Raw genomic sequence first — 24,596 nt, forward strand, 5'->3', positions numbered from 1 at the left:
AGAGCGTACTAGTGTTTATTCATTTACTATACCACTTCATTCAAAGTTGAGTCGAAGTGGTTTACAAAAATAAAATCATACACAAAAAGAAATAAGAAAAGAACTCCATTGGTTAATAGGAACGAACAGTCATTCACTCACAGAGAATGGAAAGACACACAATCCTAAATTGGACCCCTTTGGACCTAGGGTCGATAATCCCACCACAGATAAAAATAGCCTAGATTAACAGTTGTCAAATGCTTGATAAAAGAAATGGGTCTTCTTCACTTCTGGCAGAGCTCATGACCAAGATGGCAGTGTGGTAAAAGAGCTCTGTGTACATCATACCTCCACCTTGCTCCAGCCTGCTCCCTGAGAGTTGCCGGTGTTTCCTCTCCTGACCTAAGAAAGGAGGTTTCAGTCTCCAACAGTTAGCCAAGAATGTATTAAAATTAGTCCAATAAAAAGATATCACTTTATTTCCATTTTCTATATATATTTATTAATGTTTATCAACACAGCTACCACGGTACTCTATCATAAACTAAAAATAACATTTTTTATTTCTACCTTTGTCTGGCAATTTATTTTTTCTAATTATGTTGGTCACAGCCTCTGATTTCTGCTTTTCTAGTCTTCTCTTAACTCTCTTACCAGGAGTTCCTTTTAGCTTTATTTTTCTGCCTCTATCCATATTTAATGCTTTCTTACTATCCAATTTCCATCTCTTTCCCTCAACCCAGCTCTCCTATTCTTCCTCTTATTCCTGTCTCTCACTAACTTTATCCTCTGCCCCTCCTCCATCCAGCATCTGCCCTCTTTCTCTGTTCCCTTCCATCCAGCATCTGCTCTCTCTCCTCCTTCCATCCAGCATCTGCCAGAGTTTCAACATTTGCCCACTCTCTCTCTCTCCTCCCCCTTCCATCCAGCATCTTCCAGAGCTTCCCTTCAATTGAAAGACTTGCCTCCTGTGCATTTAAGCTGCATATCTATTTAAACATCTTTAACAAATCTCCCCTCTCTTGCCTTTCTTCCAAAGAAAACACATTGAGATCTTTAAGTCTGTCCCAATACGCTTTATGATAAAGACAACTGAACATTTTAGTAACTGCCCTCTGGACCGAATCCCATCCTGTTTATATCTTTTTGAAGGTGTGGTCTCCAAAACTGTACACAACATTCTAAATGAGGTCTCACCAGTGTCTTATAGAAGGGCATCATCACCTCCTTTTTCCTACTGGTCATTCCCTATTAGAGAGCTGCACGGGAACGGGGTTTGCGGGAATCCCACGGAACCCGCGGGATTCCCGCAGGGACGGAAGCAGGTCCTGCGGGGTTCCTGCGGGGTTCCCGCGGGGACGGAAGCAGGTCCTGCAGGGTTCCCGCGGGGATGGAAGCAGTTCTGTGGGGTTCCTGTGGAAGTGTAAGCTGCACTGCATCAGCCTCTCATCTACCGAGTACCTTGAGTGCTGTCTCCTCCTAGTCCTCTTCCTCCTTGCTTTAACAGCACAAATGTGGAAAGTCTTCCGCTAAGGAGGTGGTAGAGACACAAATGATGATGGAATTCAAAAAGACGTGGGATGAACACAGAGGATCTCTAATTAGAAAATGGAAGTTATAAAAATCCTAACCTTAAATGGCTGCATGTGTGTGGATGTGTCAAGTGACACTTAGATGGCGACTCTGGCTGTGATTAACTAGGGCCGATACTGGGCAGACTTGTATGGTCTGTGTCTAATATATGGCAGTCTGGTTTAGGATGGGCTAGAAAGGGCTTAAACAGCAACTTCAGTGGCTGGAACATAAGGACAGTGCTGGTCAGATTTTTACGGTCTGTATCCCACAAATGAGAAGATGAATAGACTGGAGTGGGCTTCAACGAGAACTCCAGCAGTTGGAACATAAGTATAGGGCCAGATAGACTTCTATGGTCTATGTTCCAGAAACACGAAAGGAAGTATATAACATCACACTCGTTGATTTAATCATGAATTGATCATGAGTGTGACTATTGGGCAGGCTAGATGGACCGTTCAGGTCTTTATTTGCTGTCACTTACTATGTTACAATTAATCCTCTTTGCTCCCGGGCTGATGTGCAGACCTCAGGTCTGACACCTGACCTACTGATGCCTGCATGTGGTGACCTCTCAGCACACAGTGCCAGAAATCAGAGACAAATCTTACATGTGCACACCAGAGTGTTCTAAGTTTCAGCTTCCATTCCGTCCTTGCCTACAGTGATGTGGCTCAAATCCAGAGAGAGACTGAGGGAGCTGACCAGAATTTTCTTTTATGTGCCATTAAATTCTTGCGGGGATGGGTGGGGATGGGTTAAATTCTTGCGGGGACGGGTGGGGATGGGTTGTGATGGGTTAAATTTTTGCGGGGATGGGTAAGATTCCAGTGGGGACGGGTGGGGATGGGTAAGATTTCTGTCCCCGTGCAACTCTCTATTCCCTATGCACACAAGCATCCTTCTAGGTTTCCTTCTAGGTTTCACTGTCATCTTTTCTACCTGTTTGGCTACCTTAAGATCATCGCTTGCACCCAAGTCCCACTCCTCTCTTGTTCACAAAAGTTCTTCATCCCCTCATAAAAGATATAGCAGAATTAGAAAAGGTTCAAAGAAGAGCGACCAAAATGATAAACAGGATGGAACTCCTCTCGTATGAGGAAAGGCTAAAGAGGTTAGGGCTCTTCAGCTTGGAAACAAGACAGATGAGGGGAGATATGATTGAGGTCTACAAAATCCTGAGTGGAGTAAAATGAATAGAAGTAAATTGATTTTTTACTTGTTCCAAAAATACAAGGCCTAGGGGACATTCAAGGAAGTTACATGGAAATACTTTTAAAACAAATAGGAGGAAATATTTTTTCACTCAATGAATAGTTAAGTTCTGGAACTCTTTGCCAGAGGATGTACTAACAGTGGCTTGCATATCTGGGTTTAAAAAAAGGTTTGGACAAATTCCTGGAAGAAAAGTCTATAGTCTGCTATTGAAACAGACATGGGGGAAGCCACTGTTTGCACGGATTGTTGCCACTAGTTAGGTTTCTGTCAGGTACTTCTGATCAGGCTTGGCAACTGTTGGAAACAGGATACTGGGTTAGATAGACCACTGGTCTGACCCAGTATAGCTACTCATGTTCTTATCTTTAATAAAACAGCTGTCCTGTAGCAGTGTACTACCGTTCACCTGGCCAGGATGAAGAGACATGTAGAAATGTTATCAGAAATTAGGGAGGCTAACAAACTGGGGAACATTTTAGTGTTTGGAATATGTCCAATTTGAGAATTTACATCTGCTGTCTTATTTTGCACTGGGTATACTGGAGCTGTAACATCTTACAGAAATTATTTATAATGAAAAAAAAGTCACATTATTTTTTTCTCCTATACTAGTATAATATTTTCAATGATGTCTGTTTATATAGAAAATATATACGAGACAGATTTATCAGACACTAAGTTCTTTTTTTGAAAAACTTTTTATGTGATGATGGAGAGTTCTCAGAATATAAACTCACCCAAGTGAGACAACACCGAAGTGACTTATGTCTCTAAGGGTGGATAAGCTTCTCGATCATAGAACTTCTCCGTGATTGTTGTAGTGTCAACCAACCACACACCTGTGCTCTTTACCAAATAATAAGTGATCTAGAAAAAATTTTGTAATAAAAAAGTGTCTGAATAAATCAGCCCTATATATTGCTCCGCTGACCTCAAAATAGAACAATATAAACTATAAGGCATTTTATAGCTCCACAGATACTCTATGACAGCAGCGGCACCTTTTTCTTGCTTTATTTTACTATATCATATTTGAGTTCCTGAAGAAGTTGATACGAAATCCTGCAGAATCGGACTCTTTATGATACATTGAAAGCACAGGAGCGCTTTGGCGTAAGGACAAATAGAAGGACGGTTTGTTTACTGATTTTTCATCAACACTATTGCCATAGTGCTGCTGTGGAGACATCACATAAGTTTGAAGTGTTCCCATAAGAGTATCTGTGGAGCTATAAAGCAACTATGATATGTTCCCCGAACGGAAGAAAATAGTGAATACCGACGGGGGAACCTATTTTATTACGATAAGTGCCTTATAGTTTATATTGTTCTATTTTGAGGTCAGCGGAGCAATATATAGGGCTGATTTATTCAGACACTTTTTTATTACAAAATTTTTTCTAGATCACTTATTATTTGGTAAAGAGCACAAGTGTGTGGTTGGTTGACACTACCACAATCACGGAGAAGTTCTATGATCGAGAAGCTTATCCACCCTTAGAGACATAAGTCACTTTGGTGTTGTCTCACTTGGGTGAGTTTATATTCTGAGAACTCTCCATTATCACATAAAATTTTTTTTCAAAAAAAGAACTTAGTGTCTGATAAATCTGTCTCGTATATATTTTGCATCCTTTGCTGTTCTCTGGTTATTGGATACTTGGTAGTTGTATTTTACCAGGGACTAATTCTTGGGATCATTTGATTAAATTGTCTATTTATATGCACCATGGCTGGTATAAGGGGTGTGGCTATCATAGGGGTGGAGCCATATGTGGTGATCCCGCCCATAATGAGTACCGGCACCTTTTTTTCCACAAAAAAAGCACAGGTGGTGAGAAAGGACACTATCCTGCTTATAATCAAGAGAGAAAAACGCCTATATTGCGACCCAAATCGGGAGATGGGCGTCTTTCTCCCGTGGGCGCCCAAATCAGTATAATGGAAAGCCGATTTTGGGCGTTTCCAACTGCAATCTGTCGCGGAAATGGGTAAAGTTGACGGGGGTGTGTCGGAGGCATGGTGAAGGCGGAACTGGGGCGTGGTTATCGGCAGAGGAGAGATGGGCGTCTTTAGCTGATAATCGAAAAAAAAAAAAAAAAAAAAGGTGTTTTTACCGCGATTCTGGGTCACTTTTTTTGGACCCTTTTTTTCACGAACAGGTCCCAAAAAAGTGCCCCAACTGACCAGATGACCACTGGAGAGAATCGGGGATGACCTCCACGGACTCCCCTCAGTGGTCACTAACCCCCTCCCACCAAAAAAACCCCACTTTAAAAACTTTTTTTCCAGCCTCTAGGCCAGCCTCAAATGCCGTACCCACCTCCATGACAGCAGAATGTGTTCTATCCTGTGACAGCCTTTCCCTGGTTCTGATGTGGCTCTCGGGTGAGTGTGACACCTTTTCTGTTATGCGCACTGCATAGTCACATCAGCAATGCATTGTGGTGGGTGTAGGGTATTGGGCTCCGTGATTCCACTAGCTTGTGGCAAATGCTCACGATGTTGGTAGTTGGTAGGCTCTACTCCCACGGTGCTTTTCCCCCTGCTTACTGGGTCAGAGTGTGCCCTGTTTTGTTTCAGGTAGTCCATGAGGTAGTGGCCATTTTTGTAAGCCAGTTTTAGATCCCTTTCACGTGTTAGCCATGTTACAGAACTTAGTTCTTACCTTGAATGTGGCTGAAAGAGGGCATTGCACATCATTCTGCCAGCTCTGACCTACTGCTAATCTCAGTACCAGGGAGACTCGTTGCCAGTGGGGCACAACCTCTGATCTGCAGTTAACTGTGAGTAAGCGTGCTTATTCCAATAAAGGACGTTTTCGGAGAGATTAGTCTTCAGGTGTCAACTGGTGTGCCAATGTTATATAGCAGCAACAAGTCCTAGAGGCCTGCGTGCATGCAGGTCCCTGGAGCACTGTTAGTGGGTACCGCAGTACACTTCAGCCAGGTGGATCCAGGCCCATCCCCCACTACCTCTAACACTTGTGCTGGTAAATGGGAGGTCTCCAAAACCCACTGTACCCACATGTAGGTGCCCCCTTCACCCCTAAGAGCTATGGTAGTGTTGTACATTTGTGGGTAGTGGGTTTTGGGGGAGGGGGGTTGGGTGCTCAGCACCCGTGGTAAGGGAGCTATGCATGTGGGAGCGTTGTCTGAAGTCCACCGCACTGACCTCTAGGGTGCCCAGTTGGTGTCCTGGCATGTCAGGGGGGCGAGTGTACTACGAATCGTGGCCTCTCCCACGACCAAATGGCTCGGATTAGGACGTTTTTGAGCTGGGCGTTTTTAGATTCCATTATTGCTAAAAAAAAAAAAAAAATGCCCAGCTGAAAAACGTCCATTTTTTCGAAAATACGGTCTGTCCCGCCTCTTCACATACCCGTTTTCGGACATAGACGCCCATGGAGATAGGCGTTCGCGTTCGATTATGCCCCTCTATGCACTTAAATGCCCTAACAAGGCTGGACCTTGAAGCCTAGTTCTGGCATCCCTGTACTCAAATTCTAGTTCCGGCAGTGCTTGATTTAGATCAAGGGAAGAAAAGTGTCAAGATTTTATTGGATCCTGGAGCAGGTGGGAACTTCATAGACGAAGCTCTTGTTCGTCATTTCAAGATTCCTACCCCAGATTTACCTAAGACCATTCCGATCTCCTCAGATTATGGTAACATTCAAGGACATCTTAAAACCCAGACAGTTCCACTATGCCTGAGCATGTGACCGTAAGGGAGGACATCGCTCTTTATGTCTTCCAGATGTCTGGGAAGCCCGTTGTCTTCAGAAACACAACTCAACCTTAGACTGGGAGAAAGGTGGCATTACTGCCTGGAGTAACACCTGTCACCACTGATGTTAGGACCCCCAGACACCTGTTCCCACATTACATAGTAACATAGTAGATGACGGCAGAAAAAGACCTGCACGGTCCATCCAGTCTGCCCAACAAGATAAACTCATATGTGTATACCTTACCTTGATTTGTACCTGCCTTTTTCAGGGCACAGACCGTACAAGTCTGCCCAGCAGTATTTCCCGCCTCTCAAGCACCAGTCCCGCCTCCCATCTCCGGCTCTGGCAGACCGTATAAGTCTGCCCTCCACTATCCTCGCCTCCCAACTACCAACCTCTCTTCCCCCACCGGCTCCGCCACCCAATTTTGGCTAAGCTTCTGAGGATCCATTCCTACTGCACAGGATTCCTTTATGCACATCCCATGCATGTTTGAATTCCGTTACCGTTTTCATCTCCACCACCTCCCGCGGGAGGGCATTCCAAGCATCCACCACCCTCTCCGTGAAAAAATACTTCCTGACATCTTTTTTGAGTCTGCCCCCCTTCAATCTCATTTCATGTCCTCTCGTTCTACCGCCTTCCCATCTCTGGAAAATATTTTTTTGCGGATTAATACCTTTCAAGTATTTGAACGTCTGTATCATATCACCCCTGTTCCTCCTTTCCTCCAGGGTATACATGTTCAGGTCAGCAAGTCTCTGCTCATACGTCTTGGAACGCAAATTCCATACCATTCTCGTAGCTTTTCTTTGCACCGCTTCCATTTTTTTAACATCCTTCGCGAGGTACGGCCTCCAAAACTGAACACAATACTCCAGGTGGGGCCTCACCAACGACTTGTACAGGGGTATCAACACTTCCTTTCTTCTGCTGATCACACCTCTCTCTATACAGCCTAGCAACCTTCTCGCTACGGCCACCGCCTTGTCACACTGTTTTGTCTCCTTCAGATCCTTGGATACTATCACCCCAAGATCCCTCTCCCCCTCAGTACATATCAGACTCTCCCCGCCTAACACATAAGGCTCTCGTGGGTTTCTACTTCCTAAATGCATCACTTTGCATTTCTTCGCATTGAATTTTAATTGCCAAACCTTAGACCATTCTTCTAGCTTCCTCAGATCCCTTTTCATGCTTTCCACTCCCTCCCGGGTGTCCACTCTGTTGCAAATCTTAGTATCATCCGCAAATAGGCAAACTTTACCTTCTAACTCTTCGGCAATGTCACTCACAAATATATTGAACAGAATTGGCCCCAGCACCGATCCCTGAGGCACTCCACTACTCACCTTTCCCTCCTCCGAGCGAATTCCATTTACCACCACCCTCTGTCGTCTGTCCGTCAACCAGTTCCTAACCCAGTTCACCACTTCGGGACCTATTTTCAGCCCATCTAGTTTATTTAAGAGCCTCCTGTGGGGAACCGTGTCAAAAGCTTTGCTAAAATCTAAGTAGATTACATCTATAGCACGTCGATGATTCAATTCTCCAGTTACCCAATCAAAGAATTCAATGAGATTCGTTTGGCACGATTTCCCTCTGGTAAAACCATGTTGTCTCGGATCTTGCAACTTATTGGCTTCTAGGAAATTCACTATCCTTTCCTTCAGCATGGCTTCCATTACTTTTCCAATAACCGAAGTGAGGCTTACTGGCCTTTAGTTTCCAGTGCCTATCACCACTTTTGTGAAGAGGGACCACCTCTGCCGTTCTCCAGTCCCTCGGAACCTCTCCCGTCTCCAAGGATTTATTAAACAAATCTTTAAGAGGACCCGCCAGAACCTCTCTGAGCTCCCTCAATCTTGTTCTGCTGATCACCTGAAGATTCCATTGTATGGTCCCTCGTAAACACAAGTCAGGACTGTCGGGGAGGAGGGTCCTTGGAGAGCATGTAGTGTCAAGGTCGTGGCTGTGCCCTGGACTCCAGCTGACCTCTGGACCTTGGAGGGCGTTGGTATTTGGCTTCACAGCATCCTCTTGGGCTTCGACTGGGCTCTGCGACGTTCCTCTGGGCAGTGGCGGCTCGCCCGCCCCCCCCACTGCACTTCCAGTACTGGCTTCCTGAAGTGTGTGAGTGGAAGCTAAAGAGACTCAATTCCAGGGTCGGCAGAAGGATATGCCAGATCCTCGAGGGACTCCTCACTTCATATCCAGGTCCTATTTAGGGAAGGCTCTGGCTTTCCTTCAGGGTCTTTGCAACAGGTCTTCTGATTGTCACTACTCCATCCTCATCCTCCTTGACCTGTCTGCCGCTTTTGACATTGTCAATCATAATTGGAGGGCATTGGTGTTTGGCTTCACAGCATCCTCTTGGGTTTTGACTGGGCTCTGCGACGTTCCTCTGGGCAGTGGCGGCTCGCCCGCCCCCCCCACTGCACTTCCAGTATTGGCTTCCTGAAGTGTGTGAGTGGAAGCTAAAGAGACTCAATTCCAGGGTCGGCAGAAGGATATGCTGGATCCTCGAGGGACTCCTCACTTCATATCCAGGTATTCTTGATAATTTGTCCCGGGCCAGTGGGGTTCAAGCCAAGGTATGACTCAGACAGACAAAGACATGGAGGGCAGGGATGCTGTGGATCTTCTACTGGGAGGGAGTTGTGGGTAAAACTTGCTTGCTCCTAGAATCCAGGACCCTGGCCACAGCTGACTATAGGGCCAGAGACCTCCTGAAGGAATGTTCTTAACCTCCTACTTCTTGTACCATGCCTGAAGAACCGGATCTTGGATTCATGGTCCAGGACACCTGTGATTCCAAGAAGGCCTACGGTTCCAAGAACAACTCGTGGAAGTCTGCTGGCCATCTTGTTCTGCTGATCACCAGAAGATTCCATTTTATGGTCCCTCGTAAACACAAGTCAGGCTAAACCTCGGGTTGACTGGGTAGCGTCGCAGCCCAAGGGTTCACCTTCTGTGAACTGTCAACTGTTTGATCCCAGCTGAAATACTCACTCTCTGTTTTACTCAACTGGAAAAGCAACAAATTCCTTAGACAATCTGGCATTAACCCCTTCAGTGCCGGTGAGATAACCTCTATAACAGGATTTTAAAAAAAAAAAACAAGACAAAGGAACAATAATACATATAAGGAACTCCTTGCTTCTAAACACATTTAAATTTCTGTGGCCTATGAAGCTGAAGTTCCAGCAATTTGTTAAAGTACCTATTTTTAAACTGAGCTTACCTTTTAACATATCAATGTCGTCATTTTCCAGTTCTGCCATCCATTTAGGAGGTGAGCTGGTGATTGGCTATTAAATAAAGCAAATAAAGAAATACAAATAAATTATTTTCTTGTGACACAAGGTAATAGCAGATTATAAAAAATATGAAAATAACTATGGGGCCCTTTTACTAAGCCATGTAGGTAACTACACACGCCCAACGCAAGCCCTGATGTTACATTTGCCTAGTCAATATCATGGTAATTGAAATCACTCATTATTATTGTGTTGCCTGGTTTGTTAGCCTCCCTAATTTCTGATAACATTTCTACATGGCTGTTCATCCTAGCCAGGTGGGCGATAGCACACTCCTATCATTATCCTTTTCCCCTTTACACATGGAATTTCAATCCATAGGGCTTCTAAGATGTGTTTTGTTTCCTGCAGAATTTTCAATCTATTTGATTCAAGGCTCTCATTAATATACAATGCTACCCCTCCACCAATTTGATCAACCCTATCACTAAGATATAATTTGTACCCTGGTATGACAGTGTCCCACTGGTTATCCTCCTTCCACCAGGTCTCAGAGATGCCTATTATACCTAATTTTTCATTTAGTGCAATATATTCTAACTCTCCCATTTTATTTCTTAGGCTTCTGGCATTCGCATATAGAGATTTCAAACTATGTTTGCTGTTCCTATTTACATCTTGCTAAGCAGTTGACAGAGTTAATCTGCAATCTTCTGTCTGATTTTTATTTAAGGACACCTGATCTATTATGGTCTGTTTCGCAACCTCGCTATCGGGATACCCTATCTTCACTTTTTTGGTGATATCTTTGAAAGATACCTTGTTCTGATCCATGCATCTTTGAACGACTGTTGGCCTTCCCCTAGGTTCTAGTTTAAAAGCTGCTCTATCTCCTTTTTTAAATGCCGATGCCAGCAGCCTGGACCCATCCTGGTTAAGGTGGAGCCCATCCTTCCCCAGAATGTTACCTAGTTCCTGTACCATCGCCTCATGCACACATTGAGACTCTCTAGCTCTACCTGTGTCTTGGGCCCTGCGCGTGGAACGGGTAGCAGTTCGGAAAATGCTACCCTAGAGGTTCTGTTTCTACCTAAGAGCCTAAATTTGGCTTCCAGAACCTCTCTCCCACATTTTCCTATGTCATTGGCACCCATGTGTATCAAGACAGCCGGCTCCTCCCCAGCACTATCTAAAATCCTATCTAGGTGATGTATGAGGTCTGCCAACTTCGAACCAGGCAGGCAAGTGATCAGGCGATCCTCACGTCCACCAGCCAGCCAGCCAGCTATCTATATGCCTAATAATCAAACCAGCAACTACAATACCCGTCTTAACCCTTCCCTCCTGGGCAGTAGCTCCTGGAGACACAACCTCGATGCAAGAGGATATTGCATCCCCTGGTGTGCTGGTCCTGTGTACAGGATTATTTCCAGCTGCACCAGGGTGACGCTCTCCTTTTAGAAAGCTTCCCTCCTCCAAGGCAGCACAGGGGCTACCAGATTGGAGGTGGGACTTCTCTACGCCCCTGTTGGCCTCCTCTATGTATGTCTCCCTCAGTTCCTCCAAGTCTGCTACTCTAGCCTCAAGAGAATGGACTCTTTCTCTAAGAGCTAGGAGCTCTTTGCATTGAGCACACACATATGACCTGTCACCAAAGATCTATACAGAGCCAATATTATATTCTTTATTTGATTCTCCAGACTCTTCTGAATTATTCCTACACTATTTGCTTTTTTGACTACACATTAAGTTGAGCTAGGAATATCTGGCCAATAACTAGCCTACTAGCTTTAGTAACAGAGGGTCCATCAAGGCAGCTTATGAACTTAAAGTGTGAAGTCATGCAATATATACACCTTTGGAGAATAACAATTGTATGCTATAATACCAAATTACAAGATGTACACTGCTGCATAAATAAAGCAGCACTCTAGAAATAAGTAATAATAATAGCAGGATGTAACACAAGGTGGGAGGAAAAGGATAAGCTGAGAAGAGAACCACTTACGCTTTTAAAAGATGCTGCAAACTCAGCGACCCCTGGTACTGTACAGAAAGAGAGATAAATTACTACATAAAAAATGTAACATTTAGCAATATTATTTTTGTTACCTTAAAATTCATTGAAGTTTCTTATCTTTATTTTTCAATTTACACAACTCAAAAACCCCCCAGCTATGATGAAATTCTTCTATTGTGTGTAGTGTTGAAAGATAACAACTTAAAGCACCTTCCTTTTCATCCTGCTAGACCAGTCCAGAAAATGAGTTGAATCTCTCTACCAGCAGATAGATCGACACAGATACTAAACTATTTCAGTGATATCATTAGAATATGGGCTGGTGCAGCCTGGAACTCTCCAGTATTTCTCTACCTCCAGCAGATGGTGTAAGGCTTGTTCTGGTGCAGCAGGTCCCTAGTCCAGACTCACTCCTCGGGATGCAGTCTGTGGCCTGTACGCTGTACCCTTTGCAGTTGAGTCTGGTGGGATGGGTGCTCCTGGGGTTTGGAGCACGGTCTTTACCTCAGTACCGCTTGGAGGTTCACTGCTCTCCACAGCCCCAAGCTTCAACTTAAGGGCCTTAACTTGGTGAGTCTCTGTAGGGCCCCTGCCAGTGTGTGTATGTGTGTGTGTGGGGGGGGGGGGGGGGCCCTCATTCCCTTCAGCAGCCAAATAAAAAAAAAATTCAAGTTTATTTTGTGTTTGATATATTGCCTTTTAAGAAATCTTTCAAGGCTGTTTACAACATACAATGAGAAAAAGTATACAGAATACAATACAAACAGTAAAAATATAAATACAATAATAAAATAAGTAAAATTAGCATTAGAGTTTTCTTTATGAACATAAGAATAGCTATACTGGGTCAGACCAATGGTCCATCTAGCCCAGTATCCCGTTTCCAACAGTGGCCAAATACCTGACAGAATCCCAAATAGTCACAAAAATTAAGGGAGAAAAATTGTCACTCCAAAATGAGAAATAAAGACAATGAAAAGGAGTGTTCTAAATGAGAAAAAGTCATGTAATACTCCTCAAACATTATGCAAAAAGAATTTTTACAAAAAGTGTCTTTTACATGCAGGACATGTGGGGTATGGAAGCGCTGTGGGTTAAACTTGAAAGAGGGAAAAAAAATGTATCTATATCGGAGTGATATACAGACCACCCTGACAGTCGGAGGAAATGGACAGGGACTTAATTGAAGACATCTGCAAGATAGCTAGGAAAGAGGAAGTGCTACTGATAGAAGACTTCAATATGCTGGATGTTGATTGGGGTATCCTGTCTGCGGGGTCGTCTAGAAGCAAAGAGATCTTAGATTCCCTTCAGGAGGAATTGTTCCAGCATTGGGTAACAGAACCGACGCAGGATGGAGCTATTCTGGACCTGGTGCTTACGAATGGAGAGAACGTTTCTGACATCAAGGTGGCAGACCATTTGGCATCTAGTGATCATCGTATAGTGTGGTTCAATATTAAAACAGAATAGAGGGCTCATTCGAGATTGAATATCCTGGATTTCAAAGGAATTAACTTTGCCGAGATGGGGGAATTTCTCAAGGAACAGTTAGCAGGATGGGAACAACTGAAGGATGCAGAACAGCAATGGACAAGACTGAAAGGAGCTATATTAAAGGCAACTAACCTTTATGTTTGAAAATTGCATAAAAGTTAAGAGGAAAAGAAGGCCTCTCTGGTACTCGAATGTAGTAGCTGAAAAGGGTAAGGGTAAGGAGGCTAGCCTTTACACATTATAAGATGACTCAGAAAGATGAGGACAGGAGAGAATACCTAAATAAGTGAAGAGAAGCTGGAAAAGCTATCATGAAAGCGAAGCGGCAAATGGAGGAAAAGATAGCTAATACGGTAAAATTGGGGGATAAGACCTTTTACAGGTATGTAAGTGACAAGAGGAAGTGCCATAATAGCACTGTGAGGCTCAAAACTAAGGGAGAGAAATATGGGGAAGATGATAAGGATAAAGCTGAACTGCTTAACAATTATTTTAGCTCTGTGTTCACAGATGAAAGACCTGGGGGTAGGGCTGCAGAAAACAAAGGCTAAAGGGGACAGGTGTATGGTAGACCAAGACCTGTTTACGGAGGGCTGTGCTCGTGAGGAGCTTGCCAACCTAAAAGTAGATAGAGTGATGGGGCCAGATGGGATACACCCGAGGGTGCTTAAGGAACTTGGAGAAGTTCTGTCGGCTCTGCTATTAGATTGTAAGCTCTTTGAGCAGGGACTGTCTTTCTTCTATGTTTGTACAGCGCTGCGTACGCCTTGTAGCGCTATAGAAATGCTAAACAGTAGTAGTAGTAGTACCTCTTCAATGCTTCCTTAGAAACTGGAGTGGTCCCGGTGGACTGGAGAAGGGCGGATGTGGTTCCTTTGGAAGTAAGGAGGAGGTTAGCAACTAAAGACCTGTCACTCTAACCTCGGTGGTGAGCAAGCTAATGGAAATGCTTCTAAAGAGGAGAATTGTGAGATTTCTTGAACTAAATGGAAAGCGGGACCAGAGAAAGCATGGCTTCACTAGTGGCAGGTCTGACTGTCTTCTTCAACTGGATGACCAAACAGTTGGATCTGGGAGGGGCGTTGATGTGGTATACTTGGATTTCAGCAAAGCCTTTGACACGGGTCCGCACAGGCGACTGATAAATAAATCGAGTGCCCTCGGTATGGGACCTAGAGAAATTGATTGGGTTAAAAATTGGTTGAATGGTAGGAGACAGAGGGTAGTGGTAAATGGAGCTTGCTCTGAAGAAAAGGATGTCGTCAGTGGAGTACCACACGGATCGGTCCTAGGGCTGGCTCTTTTTAACGTCTTTGTGAGCGATATTGCGGAAGGGTTGTCTGGTAAGGTTTGTCTCTTTGCGGATGATACTAAACTCTGCCACAGGGTGGACACACTGGAGGGCGTGAATGACATGAGGAAGGACCTAGCAAAGCTGGAGGAATGGACCGATATTTGGCAACTTAGGTTTAATCCCCAAAAATGCAGGGTCATGCACTTGGGTTGCAAGAATCTGAGGGAACGCTACAGTATATTTGGAGTACTGTGTGCAGTTCTGGAGACCGCACCAACGGAAAGATATAAACAGGATGGAGTCTGTCCAGAGGGCGGCTACAAAATTAGTAAGCGGTCTTGAACGAAAGAATTATAGGGACAAGCTTATGAACTTCAACATGTATACGCTGGAAGAGAGGAGGGAGAGAGGAGACATGATAGAGATATTTAAATATCTCAAGGGCATTTATGTACGGGAAGAGAGCCTTTTCAAATGAAGGAGCGCTCTGGAATGAGAAGGCATTTGATGAAGTTAAGAGGGAATAGGCTTAGGAGTAATCTAAGGAAGCACTATTTCACAGAAAGGGTGTGGAGGCGTGGAATGGCCTCCCGGTGGAGGTTGTGGAGTTGAGTACTGGTCCAGAATTTAAAAAGGCATGGGATAAACATGTGGGATCGCTTAGGAAAAGGAAGAGTTAATTTATGTATTTATTATTTATTTATTACATTTGTACCCCGTGCTTTCCCACTCAAAGCAGGTTCAATGCGGCTTACATAGTAATTGGGATTACAAAGTATTGGTGGAGAGAAATAAGTTGAGTATTATCGGAGTAATAAAAGAAATAAGAATGTAGAAATGCAGGAATGAGGGGAGTGAGAGAAGTATGAGCAAGGGTAAGTGAGCAATTGGAGGGTAGATGAGGCGGAGGAGAATGGGCAAGAGTGAAGGGAGTAGGAGAGGTGTGAGTAAGGGTAGGTGAGCATTGGGGGAGGGGTCGATGAGGTGAAAGGGGATAGAACAGGGTCAAAGCAGGGGAAAATGAGGTGGGAGATGTAGTCTAGGTCATTGTCATTGTCTCCTGGATATGTGATGAATAGATGGGTTTGTGGGAAGTAATCTGGATCGTTTGGGTAGGCTTGCCTGAACAGATGGGTTTTTAGTGATTTCCAAAAGGGCAGATGGTCACTGAGTGGTCGGATTGGTCTGGGGAGGGCATTCCAGAGTTGGCTGCCTAAGATGGAGAAGTTGGATCCATAATAGGTTTTGTACTTGAGTCCTTTGCAATTGGGGTAGTGTAGGTTGAGGTAAGTTTGTGAGGTTGTAGACATATTCCTGGTGGGGAGGTCGATCAGGTCGAGCATATAGCCTGGAGATTCACTGTGGATAATCTTGTGGATTACTGTGTGGACTTTGAAATTGATTCGTTCTTTGATAGGGAGCCAATGAAGTTTTTTTCGAAGAGGTGTTGCACTTTCAAATCCTGGTTTGCCAAAAATGAATCTAGCTGCTGTATTTTGGGCAGTCTGAAGTTTTTTCAGGATGTTGTTCTTGCAGCCTAAGAAAATACTGTTGCAGTAGTCGGCGTGGGTCAGTACTGTGGATTGCACCAAGTTCCGGAATGTTTTCAGGGGGAGATATGGTTTTACGCGTTTCAGTATCCACATCATGTTGAACATTTTCTTTGTAGTGGATTTTGTGTGATCCTCGCGCGAGAGATGGTTATCTAATGTTACTCCAAGGATTTTTAAGTTGTCAGATATGGGGATTGTGGTGCTGGAGATGTTAAGGTTGGTAGGGAGGGGCGCGGAGTGCTGGGAAGAGAGGATTAGGCATTGCGTTTTTTCTTTGTTCATTTTCATCATAAAGGCGTTGGCCCAAGCGGTTAAGATGTGCATGCCCAAGGATATTTTGTCAGAAATTTCAGTTAGATTAGATTTGAAGGGAATAAATATGGTGACGTCGTCAGCATATATCAAAGGGTTGAGACCATGTCTGAATAGAGCTTTTGCTAGTGGGATCATCATAAGATTGAAAAGGATCGGGGACAGAGGGAAACCTTGAGGTACACCGCAGTTTGGTGACCAGGGAGATGAGATAGTTGAGGTTGATTTGACTTGGTAAGATCTTGAGGTGATGAAGCCTTTTATCCAATTAATGTTTCCACCGATTCCACGTTTATCCAGTAGTTTGGTTAGGATATTGTGATTTACTATATCGAATGCACGGGATAAATCGAATTGTAAGAGGAGGATGTTGTTTCCAAGTGAAATTTCCTGTTTGAATTTGGATATTAGGGTGAGTAGGACGGTTTCTGTATTGTGGGCTGAACGGAAACCCAATTGTGATTCATGTAGAATGGAGAATTTTTGTATAAAGTCGTTTAGTTGGGAGGTCACCCTGTTTGCCAATAATTTAATTAGCAAAAGGATGGATGCGACTGGACGATAGTTGGTGACATCACTCGCTGGTTTCTTGGGGTTTTTAGGTATTAGTGTAAGTAGTATATTGCTATGTTCTGTAGGGAATGAGCCTTGTTGTAGCAGGAAGTTTAGGTGGGAGGTAAGATCTGTGATAAAGCATTCTGGGGCATCTTTCATTAGGTAGTTGGGACGTGGGTCGAGATGGTAGTGAGATTTGGAGAGCTTGGTGATTGCCGTAGAAATTTCTTTAGTGGTGAGGAGGGTGAAATTTGTACAAGAGCGGTCAGCTGGGATTTCATCTATGTATGGGTCCAATTTGTCAAGAAAGGTATAGATATTTGCACAATCTTGGGGTATCATGCTGCAAATATTGGTAATTTTATCATTGAAGTATTTGGCAAGTTGGTTTGCAGAAGGGTAGTTTGATGGTGATGATGTGATTGGGTTGGTGTTGAGTAGATTTTTTATGAGTTGGTATTGTTTTTTTCATGTCTGTACCGCTGGTTATAATTGTTTGTGTATAGTAGGATCTTTTAGCTCGTTTAATGGCATTTTTGTAATTTCTGTGTGACTGCTTCCATGGATCATAGGTGAGGTTGTTTTTTTATTTACTCCATGTTTTTTCTAGTTACCTGGTTTGTTACAGAGGATGGGCAGACTGGATGGGTAATATGGCCCTTATCTGCCATCATGTTTCTATGTTTAACTATTCTTTGAGTGAAAAAATATTTCCTCCTGTTTGTTTTAAAAGTATTTCCATTCAATTTCATCAAATGTTCCCTGGTCTTTGTACTTTTGAATGACAGATAAACCAATTCACCTCCACCTGTTCCCTTCACTCAGGATTTTGTGGATCTCAGTCATATTCCCCTCAGCCGTTTCTTTTCCAAGGTGAAGAGCCCTAACCTCTTTAGCTTTTCCTCATACGGGAGCAGTTCTGCCCCTTCTATCGTTTTGATTGCTCCTTTTTGAACCTTTTCTAACTCCGTTATATCTTTTTTGAGATACTGCAACTAGAATTGAACACAATACTCAAGGTGTGGTTGAAGCATGGAGTGATACAGAGTCATTATAATATTTTTGGTCTTATTTTGCATCCCTCTCCTAATAATTCCTAGCATCCTGTTTGCTTTTTTGGCCACCATCGCATACTGGACAGAAGATTTCAGTGTATTGTCTAAAATGACACTTAGGTAATTTAATCGCGTGTCCCCTAGTCTTTGTACTTTTTGAAAGAGCACAAAAAAAAAAAAGGTGACCCGCTACTCCAACTTGAGGCTGACACCTCGTTGAGCCCCAATCTTTGGAGTCCGCCGCCTATTTGGACCCGCAGTGTGCTCTGGAGGCCCCGTGCAATGACGCTCAAGGAGGACTCCGTTCTGCGGGGGCAGGTCGTGGTGAGGGAGCGCCAGCCTTTCCATCCAGGAGGCGGAGATACGGGCAGGAGCCAGCGTTTTGCTGGACTTCAAATCGGCAGGAGAGGAACAGTCCTTGGAGGGGAAGGAGTTTGAAATTACAGCTCTCAGTGAGTCCTATTTGCCTGAAAAACCTCAGATCATCATTCTTGAAACTATATGGGAAGCCTTTTTGGGATTGGAAATTTCCTTCTCACAAAAACTGATTTCAGTGAGCCAATGTTCTAAGGCTCCTTTAGAAAAAATAACTGTGTTGGAAACAAAAGTTATAACTGTTGAAAAGAATACTGAATCCAATATGGGTAAAATAGAAAATGTTCAACAAGCTCATATGAGTCTTATGAAAGAAAATAAACTTTTGCAATATAAAATTGAAAATTTGGAAAACAGAGAGCTAATAATTTACATTTGATAAATTTTCCCAAATGCCAGCAATAGCTCCTCTTATCACCTTTAAAAAATATCTACAGGAGATATTGAAGATTCCTGAACAGGCATATCCGCCTGTTTCTAACATATACTATTTGTTACCATATAAAAAGAAAGATACTAATCAACCTATTGTAGAAGGAGGTGATGTTTCTTTTGATACCTTAAATCTCACACAATTGGTTGACGAGGATGAGCAGGGTGTTAAACCAGCAACGTTAATAGTAACATTTGCTCTATAACCCGACTGAGATTGGGTTCTAAAGCAAATCTTCCGACATAGAGAAGAACGTTTTATGAACTATAAACGGTGTCAACTTTTTCTCAAGCTTCAACCTAGGGTATTTTTTTTTTTTACATTTAACATAGTAACATAGTTAAATGTAAAAAAAAAAAAAAAAAAAACCCTGAAGCATTTGTACCCCGCGCTTTCCCACTCATGGCAGGCTCGATGCGGCTTACATGGGGCAATGGAGGGTTAAGTGACTTGCCCAGAGTCACAAGGAGCTGCCTGTGCCTGAAGTGGGAATCAAACTCAGTTCCTCAGGACCAAAGTCCACCACCCTAACCACTAGGCCACTCCTCCACTGTTGCTACTATTTGAGATTCTACATGGAATGTTGCTATTCCACTAGCAACATTCCATGTAGAAGTCGGCCCTTGCAGATCACAAATGTGGCCGCGCAGGCTTCTACATGGAATGTTGCTAGTGGAATAGCAACATTCCATGTAGAATCTCCAATAGTAGCAACAGAATCTCAATAGTAGCAACATTCCATGTAGAATCTCCAATAGTATCTATTTTATTTTTGTTACATTTGTACCCCGCGCTTTCCCACTCATGGCAGGCTCGATGCGGCTTACATGGGGCAATGGAGGGTTAAGTGACTTGCCCAGAGTCACAAGGAGCTGCCTGTGCCTGAAGTGGGAATCAAACTCAGTTCCTCAGGACCAAAGTCCACCACCCTAACCACTAGGCCACTCCTCCACTGTTGCTACTATTTGAGATTCTACAAGGAATGTTGCTATTCCACTAGCAACATTCCATGTAGAAGTCGGCCCTTGCAGATCACCAATGTGGCCGCGCAGGCTTCTACATGGAATGTTGCTAGTGGAATAGCAACATTCCATGTAGAATCTCCAATAGTATCTATTTTATTTTTGTTACATTTGTACCCTGTGCTTTCCCACTCATGGCAGGCTCGATGCGGCTTACATGGGGCAATGGAGGGTTAAGTGACTTGCCCAGAGTCACAAGGAGCTGCCTGTGCCTGAAGTGGGAATCCAACTCAGTTCCTCAGTTCCCCAGGACCAAAGTCCACCACCCTAACCACTAGACCACGTATTACAAATGGATGGTCTTTTTTGGTTAAATTTTCCTTATAAATATGTACTGAAAGTTAACTCGGTTAAATATGTATTTTTTGATCCAACACACTTAACCTTCTTTCTAGATTCAAAAACTGTGGTGTCTCCACTCGCGCAACCAGTAATAATAACTTCATCTGCTCCATAGTAAAGTATGAATGGTCTAGTTTCTCTTCTATTCTCCTTACTTAAGTGAACTGGTTTCATGGAATTGTGCCTTGTTCCTCTTTCTAATAGTGGACTAGAGATCAGAAAGATTACTTATTTTTCTATAACTGTGTAATATGATGATAATATTCTCATTCTTTTTTCCCTTTTCTGTATCTTTTCTCTATCAAGAATATTCTTTATTATGTGAAAATATAAATATATATAAAATGAAGACAACTCTAGGCCAACGTCTCAGATTGTGTCGAGTAACATGGGTAAATTAGGCCTTACCTGCTAATTTGCTTTCCTTTAGTCCCTCTGGACCGGCCCAGAATGTGACTGACGGGTTGTGTACGCCTTCCAGCAGGTGGAGACTGAGAAAATTCTGACTCTAGAGAGCCAATAAGAGCCCTGGTCATGTGACCCGAGCCTCAGTATTTGAATAACAAAGCAGAAAAGAAAGGAAAGACAACATTCTGCGCCCCGGGAAATCAAGCAGCCACCAAACACAATCATAAAAATGTGTTTGAACAACGGCAAAGCCGTGTAATAAAGCTCACCTCCAACTCCCAATGGAGAAGAGGTATGGCTCACGTACAACTTTTATTATATAAATAATAATTGGGGTTTTTTTAAATGCAGAAATTGAAAACTTGCAGCCCCCGGCAGATTGTCAACAAAGGGAGAGTGCCTCCAAACATAACAAGGTCCTGTAAACAGGACATTTTAGACAGCCAGAAAAAATTTGCGTTTTTTTTTTTTTTTTTTTTTTTTAATGAGTAATAAACTAGCAACACAGCTCCAATAAATAACTTTGAACCTCTGAAAACACAGATATCTGAAGGGAGGGATCTGGGCCGGTCTGGAGGAACTAAAGGAAAGCAAATTAGCAGGTAAGGCCTAATTTACCCTTCCTTAGCGTCCCTCCGGACTGGCCCAGAATGTGACTGATGGGAAGTAACAAAGCAGTGATATGGGAGGGACCCTAGCAGCCCCGCCGACAAAACACTCGCTCCAAACGCAACCTAACTATGACTGAGGACTTCTAAATGGTAGTGCTGAGAAAAAGAATGCAAAGACGACCAGGTCAATGCCCTACAAATGTCTTCTGGAGGAACCAGACAACGCTCTGCCCAAGAAACTGCCTGACCTCTCGCAGAGTGAGCCTTAACATGCTCTGGAACAGTGTTCCCAGAAAGAAGAAAGGCTGAAGCAATCATTTCTTTAAGCCATCGAGAAATAGTGGGCTTAGAGGCCAAGAACCTCTTATGCGCACTACCAATCAGAAGAAACAAACGCACAGATCGCCAAATGTCTACCATAGACTTAATATAGTGCTTCAACACTCGTTTGACATGCAAGCACGTCAAATTCCGCTGCTCCTCCGAGACGGAGAAAAAAACCTAACACAGGCAATACAACCGGCAGAGAAACATGAAACCGAGATAGTACCTTGGGAAAAAAAAGACACAAAAAACACTGTCTTCAAAGTCAAATCCTTTGAAGTACAGAACGAGAAAGGCTCGAAAGGAGGCTTAGCAAGAACCGAAAGCACCAAAGTCAGATCCCACCATGGAAACGAACATCCAGCGACTTCCCTTGGATACGACCATTAAACACGTCAAAGCCGCAATCTGCAGCTTAGCAGAAAACAAAGCCAAGTTTTTGTCAAAACCCCACTGCAAAAAATCCAAAATTTGCAGAACCAAAACCCTAAAAGGAGATAGGCTAAACTCCCTACACCAATCATGAAATATCCCCAAAGGGCGCAGATAATTGAAAGAAGTAGAATGCCAACACAAACGCAGCACAGTAGAAACGACTCCTCTTTTTTTTTTTTGGTCAACTTAGCCCTCTCAAGAGTCAGGCCATAAGACAGAATTGATCTGGATCCAGATGAACAACCGGACCCTGCGACAAGAGATCTTGCGTGACTAGAAGCCTGAAGAAAAGATCTGCCCGAAGACGTCACAGGTCGGCATACCACGGCCTGCAAGGCCAGTCCGGTGCCACCAAAACCAGACGGCCGTACCAATCTGGAGCTACCAGGAGTACTGGACCCCCATATGAATCGAACTTTTGTAAGTTGGAATGCAAAAGAGGCCATGGAGGAAACGCATAGAGAATACCAGAAGGATACTGCTGTTAAGAGGGCACCTTTCCTTGCCGCTGTCGAGTGTGTTCGGTGACAGAAGAAGCAAGGAACCTTAGAGGGGAGCCTGAAAACAAAAAGATCTAGAACTGGAGAACCCCACTGAGCTACTATCAGATGAAACGCTCGCGAGCTGAAAGTCCATTCCCCTGGATCTAGGGAGTGACAACAGAGACAAAATCCGCTTGAAAGTTTTCAACTCCCACCACTTGGGAGGCTGAAATAGCAGTTAGGAGAATGTATGCCCAAGCTATGAGACTCGCCGCCTTCTGTCTCAAGAGCAGACTCCTCGTTTCTCCTTGGCTGTTGACATAGGCCAAGCATTATCCAACAGAACTGTCACCGCCTTGGTAGACACTAGGGAACAAAACTCATCCAGAGCTAGATGAATTTGCTCTGGTCTCCAAGAAATTGATGGACTGGGATGCTTCCAGAGGACAGCAAAGACCCTGCGCTAACCTGCCTAAACAATGGACTCCCCAACCTCGGAGACTGGCATTGGTCATTAAAAACTGTCCACTGTGTAGACACTAGAGGCATTCCTGCAGTGATATTCTGCATCCGCAACCACCAGAACAGCCTGCTGCGCTCCTGGGAATGCAAAGACAACTACAGCTGAAGGGATACCGTCCGAGAGGACCTCTGGACAGGAGAGAAAAAATTGGAGAGACCTCATGAAAAGTCTGGCCGAGAGAGCTACCTGTATAGTCGCTGCCATGGAGCCGAGGACCTGAAGATAATCTCGAGAACAAAGAACCGAGAAGTAAACCTTGTATCTGAAATTGCAGCTTGATAACTCTGCTCTGGGAAGAAAAAAACACGGCCTCTCTCTCTTTTTTTTTAACCTGACGGCTAGATATGAGAATCCCCTCTTTCCTGAGGGCCGCTGCCAGCACTACCATAAGTTTGTTAAAAGTGCGAGGGGCTGTTGCGAGACCAAACGGTAGAATCGGAAAATGAAAATGGTGTCCCAGAATTGCAAACCGCACGAAGTTATGGAAACCGGTCCTGATAGGCAGATGCAGATAAGCCTCCGTCAGATCTAAATCCGTTAAAAAACTGTCCTGCACGAACCACCACTATGACTGTTCGAAGGGTCTCCATAAGAAACTTGTGACTTTGATAGCGCGATTGACGGCCTTGAGATCCCAAAATAGGACAAAGGAACCTTCTTTCGTGGGAAATACCAAGCAAATGGCATAGCAACCCTGTCTGTACTCTGAAGAAGGGACTGGGCAAATGGCTTGAAGATCCAAAAGTTTCTGTAGAATGTCCCGCCTGCCTTGCAGCGATAGCAACAGGTAGACTCTAGAAAGACGTCTAAAAGAAACTAGGCGAAGTCTAAGGCATAGCCGTCCCACTGGACTGAGGTAATATAGACCCACCTCAGCTGCCGAAAGTGGAAACAGGGGTCCTAAAGTACAAAATATCTCACATGCTACACTTGATTCCTAGGCTACTGCCCACATACGAACAGATAGTGATGTATGCAAAGAGTGTCATCCAAATGTTACTGCCTCACCTGAAGCCAAAGAGGTGAGAACAACAGAAGAGTTAAACATGCACGCATAGAAAATATCTGATACACGAGAAGAAGATATAGAATCCCCTGTGACAGAATTGACTGCAGCCCAGAAAAAAATTGCCAGCCGCTGCAGTCGCACAATATACTATTGAGACACCTATGTTATCTGAAGAAATATGCTCCAGAGTGCAATCATACCTGACAGTAAACACCTGTGGCTGCTGCTCCTGGAAGGAAATTACCAGTGGCTTTTGTCCTTGAGGCTAAGCTTGTGACAGATAGAACTAAAGCCACCTGAGTGAACTGAATTAACCCTACTGGGCATTTTTTTTTTAATCGCAGAAACTGCAGCTAAAACAATGCCTGACTGCCACCATGTCTGTGGAAGAAAGCGGATACCTAACATATGGGTGATATCCTGGTATGTGAAAAAAACACTCTCAAAGCTGCTATAACAGAAGCCACAACTACAATAGTCACCCTAGATTACAGAGAAACAAGCATCAAACAGGCTGTCCAAATGCTGTAAATAGTGGTATAAAGACTTACAGGTGTCCCATCAAGGAGTTATTGATATAA

The 24,596-nt window shown here is 43.8% G+C and overlaps 1 protein-coding gene across 1 annotated transcript in view; it reads right to left on the minus strand.

The window, feature by feature from the left end:
* Positions 1-24,596, minus strand: part of LIN52 (lin-52 DREAM MuvB core complex component) — a 189,968-nt gene that overhangs the window by 126,765 nt on the left and 38,607 nt on the right. The window contains exons 3-4 of the mRNA XM_030215138.1: positions 11,774-11,811; positions 9,750-9,816 (exon numbers count right to left, since the gene is read on the minus strand). Coding sequence (XP_030070998.1) covers positions 9,750-9,816; positions 11,774-11,811 — 105 coding nt within the window. The remainder of the gene's footprint in view (positions 1-9,749; positions 9,817-11,773; positions 11,812-24,596) is intronic.

Source organism: Microcaecilia unicolor, chromosome 9, assembly GCF_901765095.1.
Source record: "Microcaecilia unicolor chromosome 9, aMicUni1.1, whole genome shotgun sequence".
Classification (NCBI taxonomy): domain Eukaryota; kingdom Metazoa; phylum Chordata; class Amphibia; order Gymnophiona; family Siphonopidae; genus Microcaecilia; species Microcaecilia unicolor.